The sequence below is a fragment of the Natrix helvetica genome (assembly GCF_964273705.1).
Source record: "Natrix helvetica genome assembly, chromosome: 3".
In the NCBI taxonomy this organism is placed as follows: Eukaryota; Metazoa; Chordata; class Lepidosauria; order Squamata; family Natricidae; genus Natrix; species Natrix helvetica.
Window position 1 is genome coordinate 68,045,847 of NC_138549.1, and position 14,794 is coordinate 68,060,640.

At 39.6% G+C, this 14,794-nt stretch overlaps 1 protein-coding gene across 1 annotated transcript; it reads right to left on the reverse strand.

Annotated features, from left to right (window-relative positions):
* Positions 1-2,161: 2,161 nt before the first annotated feature.
* RGS16 (regulator of G protein signaling 16) lies at positions 2,162-13,043 on the reverse strand (the record flags this gene model as incomplete). The annotated part of the gene is given in 6 exon segments (XM_081949277.1): positions 2,162-5,192; positions 6,533-6,699; positions 7,660-7,721; positions 8,936-9,028; positions 12,777-12,994; positions 12,996-13,043. Coding segments are annotated over 6 exon segments (789 nt in total). The 3' UTR covers positions 2,162-4,991.
* Between the last annotated feature and the right edge of the window lie 1,751 nt (positions 13,044-14,794).

Here is a 14,794-nt window from a genome sequence, read left to right on the forward strand (position 1 = left end):
ATGAATCTCTATAGCAGCAATGGCGAACCTTTTTTGGTTCGCGTGCCATAAGCGGGAGGAGCGCACAGGGGTGATGCGTGGGTGTGCCACACCCATAATGCAATGCATGACCCACCAATGTGCATGCACACATGACAGGCGCGACCCCCCATTTTTTGCATGCTTTTTTCACCGTCCCCAGGCTCCAGAGGCTTTATAGGAGCCTGGGGAGGGTGAAAACAGCCTCCCCTGCCCCCCCCCCCAGAGGCCCTCCGGAGCCTTCAGGGAGCTTCAGGGAGCTTCCCTGAAGGCTCCGGAGGACTAAAAGCGACCTTATGAGCAAACCGGAAGTCACTATCGGTTTGCTTGTAGGGCGTTTTTAGTCCTCTGGAGCTTTCAGAGACCTTCAGAAGGCTTCACTGAAGGCTCAGGAGGACTAAAAACGACCCTATGAGCAAACCGGAAGTCACTATTGGTTTGCTCATAGGGATGTTTTTAGTCCTCCGGAGCCTTCAGGGAGCTTCAGGATGCTTCCCTGAAGGCTCCGGAGGACTAAAAACAACCCTAAGTGACTTCCGGTTTACTCGTAGGGTCGTTTTTAGTCCTCCGGAGCCTTCAGGGAAGCCTCCTGAAGGTCCCTGAAGGCTCCGGAGGGCTTAAACTTACCCCAAAGTCTCCAAAGTTAGCCAACTATAAACTGAGGTCACAAAATGGAGGACGCTGGGTCTTTGCACAGTTTAGCTGTCCTTCTTACTGGCTGTGGGGCCAGGTAGGACTTAAAAGCTAGATTGTAGATTTCCCCCTATGGGTGGCAAGGCAGGCAGCTAAAGCGTGTAAAGACCCAGCGCCCTCCATTTTGTGACTTCAGTCTATAGTCAGCTAACCTTTGGAACCATTGGGGAGGAGGCAGGCGGGCAGTATAAAGGAGGGAGATTGGAGGGCAGACCCCCCCTCTCAGTTTTTTTGCAGTCAGAGAATCCCAGGGCTGCAGTGACCCTCGGAGGTCATCTAGTCCAAATCCTGCTCAAAACAGGAGTGCTTATGCCATCCTGGAGAAATGGTCCAGTCTCACCTTTAAGTCCTGTCTGGTTTCTACAGGCAGTAAGATGGATAGCTGAAGCTTGCACAGTAATAATGGATTTGTTATTCTGGGAGTTGAAGTACTTAGGCCTTAAAATCACTGAGGTTGGGAAAGGAAGGAAGGAAGGAAGGAAGGAAGGAAGGAAGGAAGGAAGGAAGGAAGGAAGAGTTAAAATAAATGGTTGGTAGTATAAGGCAGGAGTCTCCAATCTTGGCAACTTTAAGATTTGTGGACTTCAACTCCCAGAATTTTGGGAATTATATTATATAGTAATATAAAGCATTATGCATGTATACAATTCCCATCAGTGGTGGGATTCAAAAAAAAATACTACCGGTTCTGTGGGCATGGCATGGTGTGGCTTGGTGGATGTGGCTTGGTGGGCTATACATACAGTTTAGTTAAGCTAACCCATGCCCAGACCCCAAGCCATCTCCCCTGGTGGAACAATGTGGTCAGGGATTTTTGAAACAATGTGATCATGATTGTTCCTGAAGTCAAAATGGTTTAATATCCAGGAATATGAATATTGTCAGCCAATTTTAATGATTAAACTGCATTATCTCCTTTTCCTTAAAGCCATGCTTCCTGAGAAACTACAGAAGCAAGTCATAAAGTAGGTTCACAAATGTTTAACTTTTTATACTTGATAGGCTCTTGAAATTGAAATTTGCTTTTTAGCATTAAATGCTGACTCCAAGTTGTGCCAGTATGTCAAGTATTTTCCTTCGCAGAAAGGGGAATTTGCCAACGTAGAATAACCACTATGCTGAATTTTTATTCTAATTTCATCCTGGGTAACGTATCTATGGAGATTCTCAATCATCCAGGTCATGGTTGTCCCAAAGGTGCTTTTCAAAAGGCAACTGGACTTTCTTGGGAGAGGGGGGGGGGTCCTCTTGAAAATGTTTCACTTTTCATCCAAGAAGCTTCTTCAGTTCTTTGGGACATGGATGATATGTCTTGCCTCCTTGACAAAGACCCTTATTTCACCCAGGAGGGTGTATGAGAGGGAAAAACAGATGGTGGTTGATGCTTCATGCAGCAAGTCCTTTCCCCCCAAACTTTCCCTCATTTTCAAAATAAAAGAGATATCTGTGGTATCTGCAATTGTTTTATTTTTTCAAATAAAGACAATACAACATTTATGAAACCACAATGCAGTATCTCAATCATTCAGTGAAAGAACAGGAATACAGAACCACCTCCACTGGTGAGCAAGTAATACATATCCAAGCCATTCTGGCCTTAGCAAAGTTTAAATATCAATCTGGATTTTTAGATGGGAATGATGTCTAATCTGTTTGGGTTAGAGAAGAGACTCCTACTGTTTTGACCAGAGGAACTACAGGGCTGCTATAACCACTTTATTGTTGGCCACTGGAAGAGTCTCTAATATTTCTTAGTTAAATTGTAGTTTTAGGTCCAATTTATGTCTGTAAAAATGCCTATTCTGAAGAACATCTCAATAAAATCAGTATTAAAAAAAACCAAGGCAGTTGTAGGGAACCCTTTCAATGGATCTGTATATGCAGATGTTCTAAGAATCCCTTCCCCTGCCCCTGTTTAGAAGTTGTCTTTTTTTTTAAAGAATTGCTATACATAACAAGGATAATGATCTTTTATCAATAAAGTCATAGGAGGAGGTTTTCACCATAGACAACTGAATGCCAATGGAATGGAAACCTCTTAAGGTCAATCAGAAGAATCATTTCAGGATGTAGGCTCTTTTAATATACCATAGAATGCAAAAAGGAATCTGCACTTGGCTTGGGATGCATCTCATCTAGAAATGCTGACAATGGATAAAGAACTTATTTTCAAGAACTCCTAGTGCAGAAAAAACAGATACATATATCTTCATAGGCATTGTCCATTTACCAGCATCTATGATAGCTGTTTAACCACTGCCAAGAAGTACAACTCAAATATAGTTGCAGTCTGTTCGAGAATGGTTAATCACAAATTCCACTCAACCAACCATCTGGCTGGCAATTCTGAAAATGTCCAACACATCATGAGGCCATGAAGTTGGAGACGGCTGGTATATAGTATTGCTCAATTTAAATGTATCTCTTCTGTCCTTTCCCTCTCTATATCTGTGGTAAAGACTCCACAAATGAAATGAAACACTAGTTTATACATTCATTTCTACCACATGATCATATTTTGCTTGAACACTCAAGACTCTCAGCTAAACATAGAAAACGGTTCAGTGAACGTATAGTGTTGGTATTAAAATCACACAATGAGGATGAGTAATACAATATGTATTTATAATATAGCTCACTCCCGTGTCCCATGATCCTACAATCAATTCTGAACAAGCACTCATGAACTAGTGGTCAAAAGCAATAGAACTTGCTAAGTCATTGTGTGAAACTTTGGTTTCCTTCCAGCTGTTTTCAATCATATAAACAATTCTAAACAGGCTTACAATTATTTATTTTGCAGCTGGTTAAACGAGAGAGAAACAGGATGTACGGTATTTTAAATGTTATTTGGGATTCAGTCACTCAGACCTTTCTCATCTATATATGTCTCACTTGAGCTATTGATAGTTTCACAAGGATATGAACAAGTGTCATTAATTTCAATACAGTATAATGCTCTAGAAAAGCACACCCTAAAGAAGGAAAGTCACAAATGAACTATCCTACTGGTTATGTTTTATTTTCAAGTTTCACTGAATCTAATGCTCAACAAGTGACTTGTGAAATAAAGCCCTGGAAGTTAAGTTTTACACCATCCATTCAACAGTGATGATACAAATTATCTCCATAAAGCAAGCAGGAAATTGTTCAATGGAAAATTTGTCCTTTCTTTTTCCACATTCAGACTATCAAATGAGCTTTAAATGGCTAAATGTATGTATCAGCATGTTCGTAAAACGTTATGAGGTAAACTAACAATTCCAAGGGACTTGGTATTTGCAAAGATGGTCTTGCCTGTCTCCCTCGTTTTTTTAAAAAAAAATCTGTAAATGTCCCCTATAAGTATATTCTGTAAATGCTATGAATGTGGCTAAAGAGCCAACTTTCAATTGTAGGCTCCTTGTAGCAATGGTTTCCAAAGAACCTACTTCTAAAGTGCTGTGCTTCTCTAATGCCCCATCACAATAAATAACAATAAAATGACAATAATAAATATAAATCATTAAAAAATAGGGCACATTTCCCAAGATTGCATATAATGTTCAGAGATAAATAAAAGAAGGTCTTCTTTCAAATGCCTTTAAAAGGAAATCTGTCCAAGATGGTAGAAGATTGAGATGTATGAAGTAGCAAAGCAGATGCAGCCTTCCTCTTGAGTATAAATGCAAAACCATTTGGATGCAAAGCTCTGGAACACCAAGCTGATCACTGTACAAACATGCAGAGAACTGAAGACCTCTGAAGCTGACATGCAATGGGCAGAAATCTCAAACTGGTATATGTTGTGTATACAAGTTGTGAGAATTGTGCTGTGTACAGTTTTGGTCTGTGTTTATAGGTGCAGAGACTAGCTTTTGAGAGTAGATGGAGGCTATCACTGGTTCAAACAGATGAATGCAGAGAGAGCTCTCCAAAAATGGCAAACATTTTAGGAGAGAATCAAAATCCACCTTTTCCACAAATTTCTCATTCCCTTTCCTGTTGCATTTCTCTTCCTATCTGCAGACCGGAGTCTTCCTTGCACCAATTTCTTCAGTCTTTTTTATAGGCTCTCTCAGGTTTTTTTCAATTCATAGTCTCTTTTCTAGAGAAGGTCTACATTTAGTAGAGCTGCTGGGTGCATGGAAGCATTGGTGGTCCCAGGCATCCAGGCCAGGAAAAACCAAAGTTCTGCAACGGAAATGTTCTTAGTACCCTCCTCGTGGATTCCAGCATCTCCAGTTTCATTTTGTGTCTCTGTTCCCCAACACAGTTCCAGATGATGACAAGGGATTGGCTCAGGTGTGTGCAGGTTTGCCTGTTCTGTGGCTATTTGCTTGTTCAATGAGGTCTCTGTAATAAGCAGATTTCAGAAATCTGGGATAGGAGTCCTTCTCCATCAAGATGTATGTTTTTGCTTGCGCTTCTTCAAAGCATGTAGAAGTGGCCCCAGCAAGGTTTCTTCTGGTTGCCTCTCGAGTTTCATGGTCAAGATTTACCTAAAGGAGAAAAAATATGGTGAATATACATCCTTGGTTGTAACTTGATGAATGAGAAACAACACATACAATATAGGATATATTATAATACCATAACCAAGGTAGGAAATCTCTTAGAGAGCATCACAAAAAAGCTTCTGTGTTATAGGTCTAGATAAGTTTCCATTTCTTTTAAAAGCGTATGCTATTAAATCAACAGTGAAAGATATGCAGAGTAGATAACAAAAGCTTCTGGAAATCGACTCTGAATAAGCAAGCAAATATGAATGAACATTGAAAATTGCCTTGCAATAAATAAAAGGTGGGACATTCTCAAATACATGGAAGAATTTTGGCAGCAGTTCATTGTCTGAGCTTGCTGTTTAGCTCCTGGATGTTTCATTACCAGACTAGCTAATACCTTCCATGCGACTTTGGGTGAAATGTTTTGTTCAGTTTTTGTTCTATTTATATAGGTGCTATGTGGTTGTTGAGGTCAGTTGGTCACATGAATGGTTGTTTGCATAGTACAAAATTCAATTGGTGAGGAGGTAGTCAGTTCTGTCAATGACTTATATGAACTTATAAGAAACTGGACTATCCAAACAACCAATCAGCAATGAAACCGACCACCAGTTGAATTTTGTGCCATGCAAGCAATCAGTCACATGACCAACTGATCACAACACCACATAGGACCTATATAAACAGAAAAAAACACTGAACAAAACACTTCATCCGAAGTCCCACTGAAGATATTACCTAGTCTGGTAATGAACTGTCAGGAGCAAAACAGCACGCTCAGAGAACAAACCACTGCCAAAATCCACAACTTGAGCTACAAATGTTCTCTATATGGAAGAATCCAAACTGCTGCATTCACCTTTCCTCCTTTGGGCCAATGAGCCTTTCTCTTGCTATGCACTAACAGCCAAAGTACTTAAATTCATCTTCCCCTTTCTGGGTACAGGAGCTATAGCTAGATCAGATGCTAAGCACCAAACTGGAAAAGCCAACTTAGATAACCTTGAAATTTCATGCCCTTCCCATTGTAAAGGCGTTGTTGCCAACACAAAGATACATCTTGAAGCTGAATCTGCATGCAGTAGATGGACCTGATTATGTGCAACATATTACCTGAAGCCAGATCAAAAGTTAAAGTAATTCTATTGTAACACAGGCCCTTTAGAAAACTGCATGACTTAGCAGAAAAATTAATAGCTACTCCCAATAACTGAGCTTCCTCTTCCTTTTAAATACCTTTCTGGAAAACCCTGTTAGGGTCAGGCAAATTTTCCAAAAAAAAGTCTGCTTTGAGATTATGTGATCGACCTTTGAACTTATAAAGTCATTTGACTCACCTCCCTGGGGGACTCATTCTGAATAAAGTCTTCAAAGATCCTGTTGGCTTTGGTTGCTAATTTTGCTTTTGAGGGGATTTTCTTATATTCTTCACAAGCTAACCAAAACTCCAGATTTTCTTCACTAAATTCCGTTTTAAGAAACCCATGAAATGCTGTCATGCCACCTGTAAAGAAGAAGGTAGAATAACCAATTTAGAAGTGATAGAGAAGGAAAAGAAAGACTGTTGCTAATAGATTTTTAAAATGCTGCATGTTTTGCAAATTCTAATGTCAAGGATGATACATCTTAAAGATACATAGTTGATTTCTGGATAGAATAATCTATTAAACCCCATTGGTGTCTTGTTTTGCCTTCTATTGTAGAAAGTAAAATATCTGGGTGGCAAAAATACAACATTAATGGGATCAAAATTTTCTCCCTGAGAATCTGGAGTGGTCTTACTGTTGCTATTCTTTTTTTAATGGAGGGAAGGTCCAGAATAACTAATTTGATTCAAATGAGAACCTGTTTGGTCTAGTTCAGTGATGTCAAACTCGTGCGTCGCGGGGTTGGATATGTTACGCGTTGGCCACGCCCAGTTTAGCAAATGGGGAAAAGTTGTGATACATCATGTGACAACATGAGTTTCACACCCCTGGTCTAGTGGTTAAGGCATTACGCTAGAAAGTCAGAGATTGAGAGTTCTAGTCCCATTTTGCACAAGAAACCCAGCTGAATATCTTTGGGCCAGTCACTCACTCTCAGCCTAACTTATCTCACAGGGTTGTTTGTTGTGAGAAAAATAGGAAGAGGAAGGTATGTGGGATATCTTTACCCTCTTCAGTCATTTCATCAGTATACAGATTAAATATTAGTATTCTCAGCCAGTTCAGACCTTTATTATTTGGGCTGAGAAGTCTATGAGCTATAATCTCTCAACACTATGTTAGGGAAGATTGTTCATTCAGTGTTCTTATAAAGCATCTGCTTTTTTCATATCTAAGAAGATCCTCTGGTGCATTTTGTGAAGGCATAACTAGTTGGCAACCCTATTGAATCATGTGAAATCACACAATCGCCAGCTACTCACAATTATACCTTTTTTTTTTACAAAATGTTCACTACACACAAGATGTGTACTCACTTCTGCTTCTCAGCAGTTGATCAAAGGATTCCTTCCATCCAAGAGCTTCTTCCAAAGAATATCTGGAGAAGGAATAATATTTTTAGAGCTTGTATGAGACATTTCAAAGAGTAATGTTGTGAGCAAAGAATACAGGAAGTAGAGCCGCTGGGAAGTGCAGAGGTCACCCTATTTATCTTGGCTTCATTTCTCATAATCCCCATTCAAGACTGCTACATATCACCTCACATATGTTATGTCATTAATAACATTTAAACAGGTTCAGCAAGTTCTTCAAAATTTCTTATCCTTCTTAGCCAATGAAGGTGTAGAGATATTATTCTGGAGGCAATATTCTAAAATAAGCAAAAAATACTATCTGGAAATTGAGTAGCTGGGATATCCTGGATGAAGATTTATTGAAAAATCACTCTATTTTTTAATAGAATGTTATAAGTGATTGAAATAACGGGATATTTTATTTTTAGGTCCCCATTTTCACCCATTTCTTCCATCATTTTCTTTTCGGGGAAAAAATAGTGTTATACCTAGTTACTTGCGGGATCGTATTCTGCCCCATACATCCCTGCAACCAATCCGCACGCACAGAGAGGGCCTCCTCCAGGTGCCGTCCACCAGACAGTGTCGAGGGGCGGCGCCTAGGAGTAGAGCCTTCTCCGTGGCGGGCCCAGCCCTGTGGAATGACCTCCCTCCGGATATTAGGAATGCCTCTGACCTCCGCTCCTTTCGTATAAAGCTCAAGACCCACCTATTCCAAGTAGCTGGCCTGGCTCAACTTTGATGTAACTATATCGCTCCTGACGGGTTTTTATTTGGGTATTTTAATTGCATTCAATTACTTAGGGGTTTCTAAACATTGTATTTTATTGTTTTTATTCATTAGCCGACCTCCTCCTTGTACATGTCTTGGTTTATGTTTTTGTAATATGTATGTCTTGTCTATATATTTATTTCATATGTTTTGTTGTACGCCGCCCCGAGTCCTTCGGGAGAGGGTGCGGCTAAGAAATAAATATTTATTATTATTATAAGGCTTGCACAAGGCTTTTTAATATTAGTCCTTCTGTTTAGAAGCAGCCTCTCTGCAAAAACATCTCAGCCATTTGGTTGACTCAGAATGGTTCTTTGTCTTTTCATAAATGGAGGATTAAAACGTTTAAAAAAGCATTATCTAGGCTGCCTTCCTCTCTTTGGAGTCAATTAGAAACTGAAATAACCCTAAAATTTTATTGCCCTTAAAAACCCTTGTGTTTTTGTCGACCAGATATAGACTTACTTTTGTTTGGGACTCCAGCTGAGGTTTCCAATTTTATGTCCAAACTCTGGTTTATGAAGCAGAATTCCCAAACGTGTTTTAAACTCTTTGGCTCTGAAAAAGGGAAAATAATATAATTAAAAATGGATACTAAAAAACAAAGTACTGTAGTTACTGGAGGGTATTAAGACAGACAAGGATGTTCCTTCAAAGTTAAAGTGTAGAAGAAGCTTCTTGGTTCAGACAATTTAAGATAAGAGTTTGCATGGTGAGACTGAGAGCTGTAGTATTTCTTTAGTATAATGCCACTACTGGGCTTTTCTTTTTCTCCAATAGTAACCTTTCTTTTTCTCCAATAGTAAATGCATTTTTGTTTCTCCTTTATCAACCAATCTTTAACTTGGCTATCCGTATTATACTGTTGCCAACAAGGATACATTGAAAAATGCCATACTTAGTTTTCCTAAACTCACAGCATTTACTGCCTCAACCAGACTTAAAAACTGAAAAGGAAAACACTTTTTTCAAGCAGGAGTTTCTGTATATATACCTACTCTGCAATTGCAAAGTTAATTTGTAATTGCAATTGGAATTTAAGTCCTTAAAGTTAAAAATTCTGTACTGTATTTCTTTCATTCTGCCCCTTATTACTGAATTCATCAGACTTCTCTTCAGGGTTGAATCAGCTTTTTATTCCCCTGCCCCCACTTTCACCAGATATCCATTGCTTAATTCTCTGGATCGATCTCCCTCTCCCTCAAACCTCTCATGGAAGGCCATCAGTTCTAGGCTACAAACTACAGGCCTCCACTAGGTGGCAGCAAAGAGATACGAAGTACACCAACTCTGTGCTCTTAATGGTCATCTGGAGGTTTGTACCCCCATATCTAATAGTAAGACTCTCAAGAGCCTCAACCTCTGAAATGAAGTGATAAGACATGTCATGACTCCAGCCTATCAGGGCATTAATTCTGTCATGGTCTGTTACCTTACAAGGATTCAATATTCTAAATACCTAACTTCTTAAAAGCTGCTCACAAGGGTGTGGCATGTTTATTCCGATCATAATAGAAATATATATAGTTTCTGCTTTGTAAAACTACACAAGTATGTCAGATCTGCAAAATTCTTAAGCTATTAATTATCATCATTAATATGTACCAAAAACCAAGCAATATGTGCCAAAATGTAATAATCATCAATAAACTGGTGAGCAATGAAATGTTTGATCCTTCAAGAACGTATATAAAAATTCTACCTATTATATCTATGAGGACCCAGATTGTTGGGGGCAATATGCTGACTCTCTAAGCCATTTAGAAAGGGCTGTAAAAGCACTATGAAGTGGTATATAAGTAAGTGCTAATGCTATTACTATATTACATATTTAATCAATATATTTTTGATTGACCATTATTATTACATGAAGTCAAAATTTAATCTGTGGAAGAAAAGCTAAAGATATAATTTCTGTACACATATAGACATTATTCTATGATGCCCTTTTAATTTTCTTGCACCTTTTGCTCTTTTGTTTATTAAAGCAATATTTAAACAAATTAAATGCTATTGTTTCTAATATGTATTCAACATGTTTTAAAAATGCAGTCATGATTCCACAGATTATAGAAAAGATGCTTTTTAGCCAACAATGAATCTAGCTTATTATTACTATTCAAACTGATATGTTTATTTCTGAATCAACATTTATAGCATATAGGATCAATCAGCACCATCCTGTTCACCAACTTGTAATTATGTTTTTGTGCTGAACTCCTGAAAAATTAAACTGCTCATAATACTGAGACATATCACAAATATTGCTAGGAACAGAACGAACGTAAGCCAGATCAAAAATAACGATTTCTATAGTTTCAAAACATTACAATTGCAGGCTTACTCTCTCTAGCTAAGGTCACTTATTATTATGACTTTTTATGAAATGCCAGCTTTTGATGGGCATGATTTCTTTAGTCAACTGGTACAGCCATAGGAGTTCTCAATCTATTTCAGTGTTTCTCAAACTTGGCGACTTTAAGTCCTGTGGACTTCAACTCCCAGAATCCCCCAGCCAGCATAGCTGGCTGGGGAATTCTGGGAGTTGAAGTCCACAGGACTTAAAGTCGCCAAGTTTGAGAAACACTGATCTATTTGGACCAGTGGGCTCGTTTGGGAATTTTAAAGTCACGTCGTAGCTTTTTTCACAAAAGATACGCAGGATAGGCTCAGCTAATTCATATATCTTCTTCTTGTTGTTGTGCCATATCCGTCATCAGGCGTTGGCGATCATGTTGGCGATTCTATTTTTGTCAACAGCCACATGAAAAAGTGCTCCTGAGTTTTGTTCATTCATATAGATCAGAAGTTAAATACTATAAGGCACCAGGATTGCAGCCACCTAGCGTTTTCTAAAAATGGAATTGTTCTTGGAAATACAGATTGCACTTGCTTTGTTAGTTTGCCACTTTAAAATAATCTTTTCTTTAAAAATAATTTGTTGTTGGTAGCTTAGTGGGGGCCCACTTGCTCCTGGGCACCATGCTGGTGTTCAAGATCTGTGCCATGTGGCCTTCAAGTAGAGAAGGTCAAGGGGATCTTGATGATGGTTAATAGTCTGTTGCTTTTTCACTCTGGAGCATCTGCATCCCTTTTGAACTTTCTCTTTGCTTGGACTTGACTGTGAACCCACCAATAGGCCTTGGGGTCCTTCATGTCTGTTTAATCTGAGACAATCAGGAATGTGGAAAATCAATTGGATTTTCCTGGAGATTTAAAAGATGTGATGCTGCTGCACTTGCCTCGGACTGTGTCTACTTGTTAACTGCACTATTTCCTCTCAAAAGATCACTATAGCGGTTATCAAGTCATTACGGCGTGATGTGGCTGGGGCCAGGGGAAAAGGAGAGGAGAGAGAGGTTCTGTAAATACTAGGAATACATAAACGTTTAAATCTATGACTAAAATGTTATCCTGCCTTTTTCAAACACAGTAGACGGCCAGCACACCAAAGCAAAAGTCAGATGTGACTGTCAAGCTCTCTTCACTGTCCTTTTCTGAAACCTCTCCACCTGTCAGAAAACATACTCTATGCTCCTCAAGACAGACCCTCAGCTTTTTAGCTGTGGCTATATTGTTTTACCAGGATACAAATAAAGTCCAATATCATAATTATTATAATTATTTCCCATTCTTGCTTCTACGCTACCTCTCCCCAATTGCTACGCCTCTTCAGTGACTAAGGCAAGGATGATTTCCTTGCCACCATTCAAAGCATCCCATAGCTGGGAAGTTTTTTCAGACTTTGAATGTTGGTTCACACCTGCCTAACCAGGGTGATGCTGCAGCCATTCAGTGGTCTCTCCCTGCTTGGTGCAATCACTGCGACAGTTTGGAGATGGCTGCCTGGTGCATCGCTTTCTATTCTTAGCTCACCAACCTCTGGCTGGTGTGTGGCAGGCATGCTAATGATGTGCAGTCTACTTGCAGAGGTGTCTTTGAGAACTGCATTGCAAAGACAGGGGAGAGTTTTGTACTCGTATTCTCCTCACATTTAAAAGACACAAACATGCCAAATGTATGAAGCAGACAGTCCAGCAGTTCTCGAGAAAAACAAGAGAAATGTAGGGCAGACCTACCTATTTCTTTTAATCTCTTATTATTATTATCAATACCCCTCTTATCTTTCCTCAGTGCCGAACTCAATAATGCCAGTCCAGTTATTACATGAAATGGTACAATCAGGATTTGGGATACAGACAAAGGTCATTCCTGGTTACTACATGTGGACAAGTCAAGTCCAGCACTGACTATCCAGCAAAGTAATAATTTGCTAAGAGCTTCAATAATTTCCTTAGCCTCTTACCTTTCCAAGCAGCTAGCAGGCAGTGCAGCTAAACCCCGGCACATGTTGAGAAAGCAGTTGGATGGCTTGCTTAGATCTGCAGAAACTGGACTGGGGAGCAGTGGAGGGCTCTGATCACAGCTTTCCCTTATTAAGCTTTCAGTGCTGGAGCTTGGAAGCAGAGCTTTTATATCTTTCAGGAAGTGGGAGGGAGCATGAATCAAGCACACAGCTCCCACCCGCCTCTCTACAAGAAGAATTGGAACTGTCCTTGAACAGCACAGTCATAAGTGGAAATTCATAAAGAACAAGCCGGACAAAATATAGGTGTTTCTGTTGTAGCTACTCTTGTATTCCATGATTGAAGGGTACTTACACAGAAACCACAGTCAAGAGCTCAAGGGATGTATTTTTCTTCCCTGAAAAGCACTTGGCTGCTGCGCTTATCATCAAATAAAATACACACTTTAATAGCAATTGCCAAACAGCCTTTGCTGTTTATGTTCTTTTAAAAAATGTGATGACAGAGTCTATGCATAATTTAAATAAATCAGCCTAATTTCCCAGGATACTGTTGGCCCTAGCACTAATATAAGCATTTTTCCTGGTGCAAGGAACTGGTCTAAGTGGGGCAGCGGAGTGGGAGATAGTGTTAAATTGGGACTACAGTAGGGCAAGGGCAAGGATGCTGTTACAAGCATATCTACTTTGGCTCCAAGTTAAAACCTCTTGGAAATAAATCTGGGTAAACTAAAATATGCATTTCTGCCTGGCCTTAGCAGAACACTTATTAGCTTCCAGTTTGGAGCAAATTGTGAACCCAATGAAAGATAGAGACAGCCTAGGAAAATGAATGAACACATGGTTAACATTACAGAATAAGATCTTGTTTTCTGCTTATCTTTTGTATTTTGTTTTTAAGATTGTAAAAACTGTGAGTGCTGGATGGGTTACTAACACCAGTGTGGGAGCTGCCAAATTTTTTTGTATACCCATTTACCTTTCCCCATATATGTGTAAAAACCAATAAAAAATTTTGAAGAAAAAAGAAAGAAAGATAGAGACAGCCAGAGCAGTGTGAGTACAGTTGAGGGTCTCCTGTGAAGCTCTATCTCTAATATATAGTTGGGGAATGTAGTGAGAAATGAAAGGGAGAGTGCTGCAGCAAGCATCCCCAAAGGTTTCTTTTGATATCAGTAGTAGGAGAAATGCTGGATTCAAGAGTGGACAAGAGGAACATCCTTAAATCAGAGTGACCTTGGTGATCAGTCTCTACAAGAAAGAATGAGATCCTGAAGCCTGAGAGAGATGAAGAGAGAAACCACTTGATGCCCCTTGAAAATGAACACTAAGGATCCATTATTTTTGGTTGAGGGTGGGCAACTGATTTGTCATTTTCTACATTCCCTTATTCCCACTTATCCTTGAAGACTCCACTTATTCATTTATTTACAATATGTGTAGACCAGGGGTGTCCAAACCCCTGCTGGCTGGGAATTCTGGGAGTTGAAGTCCACAAGTCTTAAAGTTCCCAAGTTTGGACACCCCTGGTGTAGACTGCCCCAATCAAAAAGATTCTGGGCACTGGATCTTCATTCTCTTCCAAATTTCTATTTTTCACCTTTTTCTTTCTGTCATAACACAGCACACTTATTTGGACATTTAAAAAAAATACCTTAACCTACTTCATACCCTTTGACTGCCTACCTGGTCAAAGCCTGAAGCACTTCTGAAAGACACCTCAGTGCTCTGAAGTCTTCACAGCTGCAGAATGGAATCGCAGCTGGAGAGCAGGGAAATAAGGATTGGAAGGAGGAGATATCAGCCCACCTGCAGCCTCCATCAAGTTCTGGCATTTCAAATAGCAATCAAGTCAGAAGAAAAGCCAAGGAAGGCAGCTCTGAGCAATGGGTCTGACAGCCATTTCGGATGCTCCTTTGGAAGAGAATTTATGGGAGTAGGACATTTGGCTTGTTGCTGTCTAATTAATGTATTAATGTTAAATTAATACCACCTTCTGGAAGATTGGGTGGTTTTAG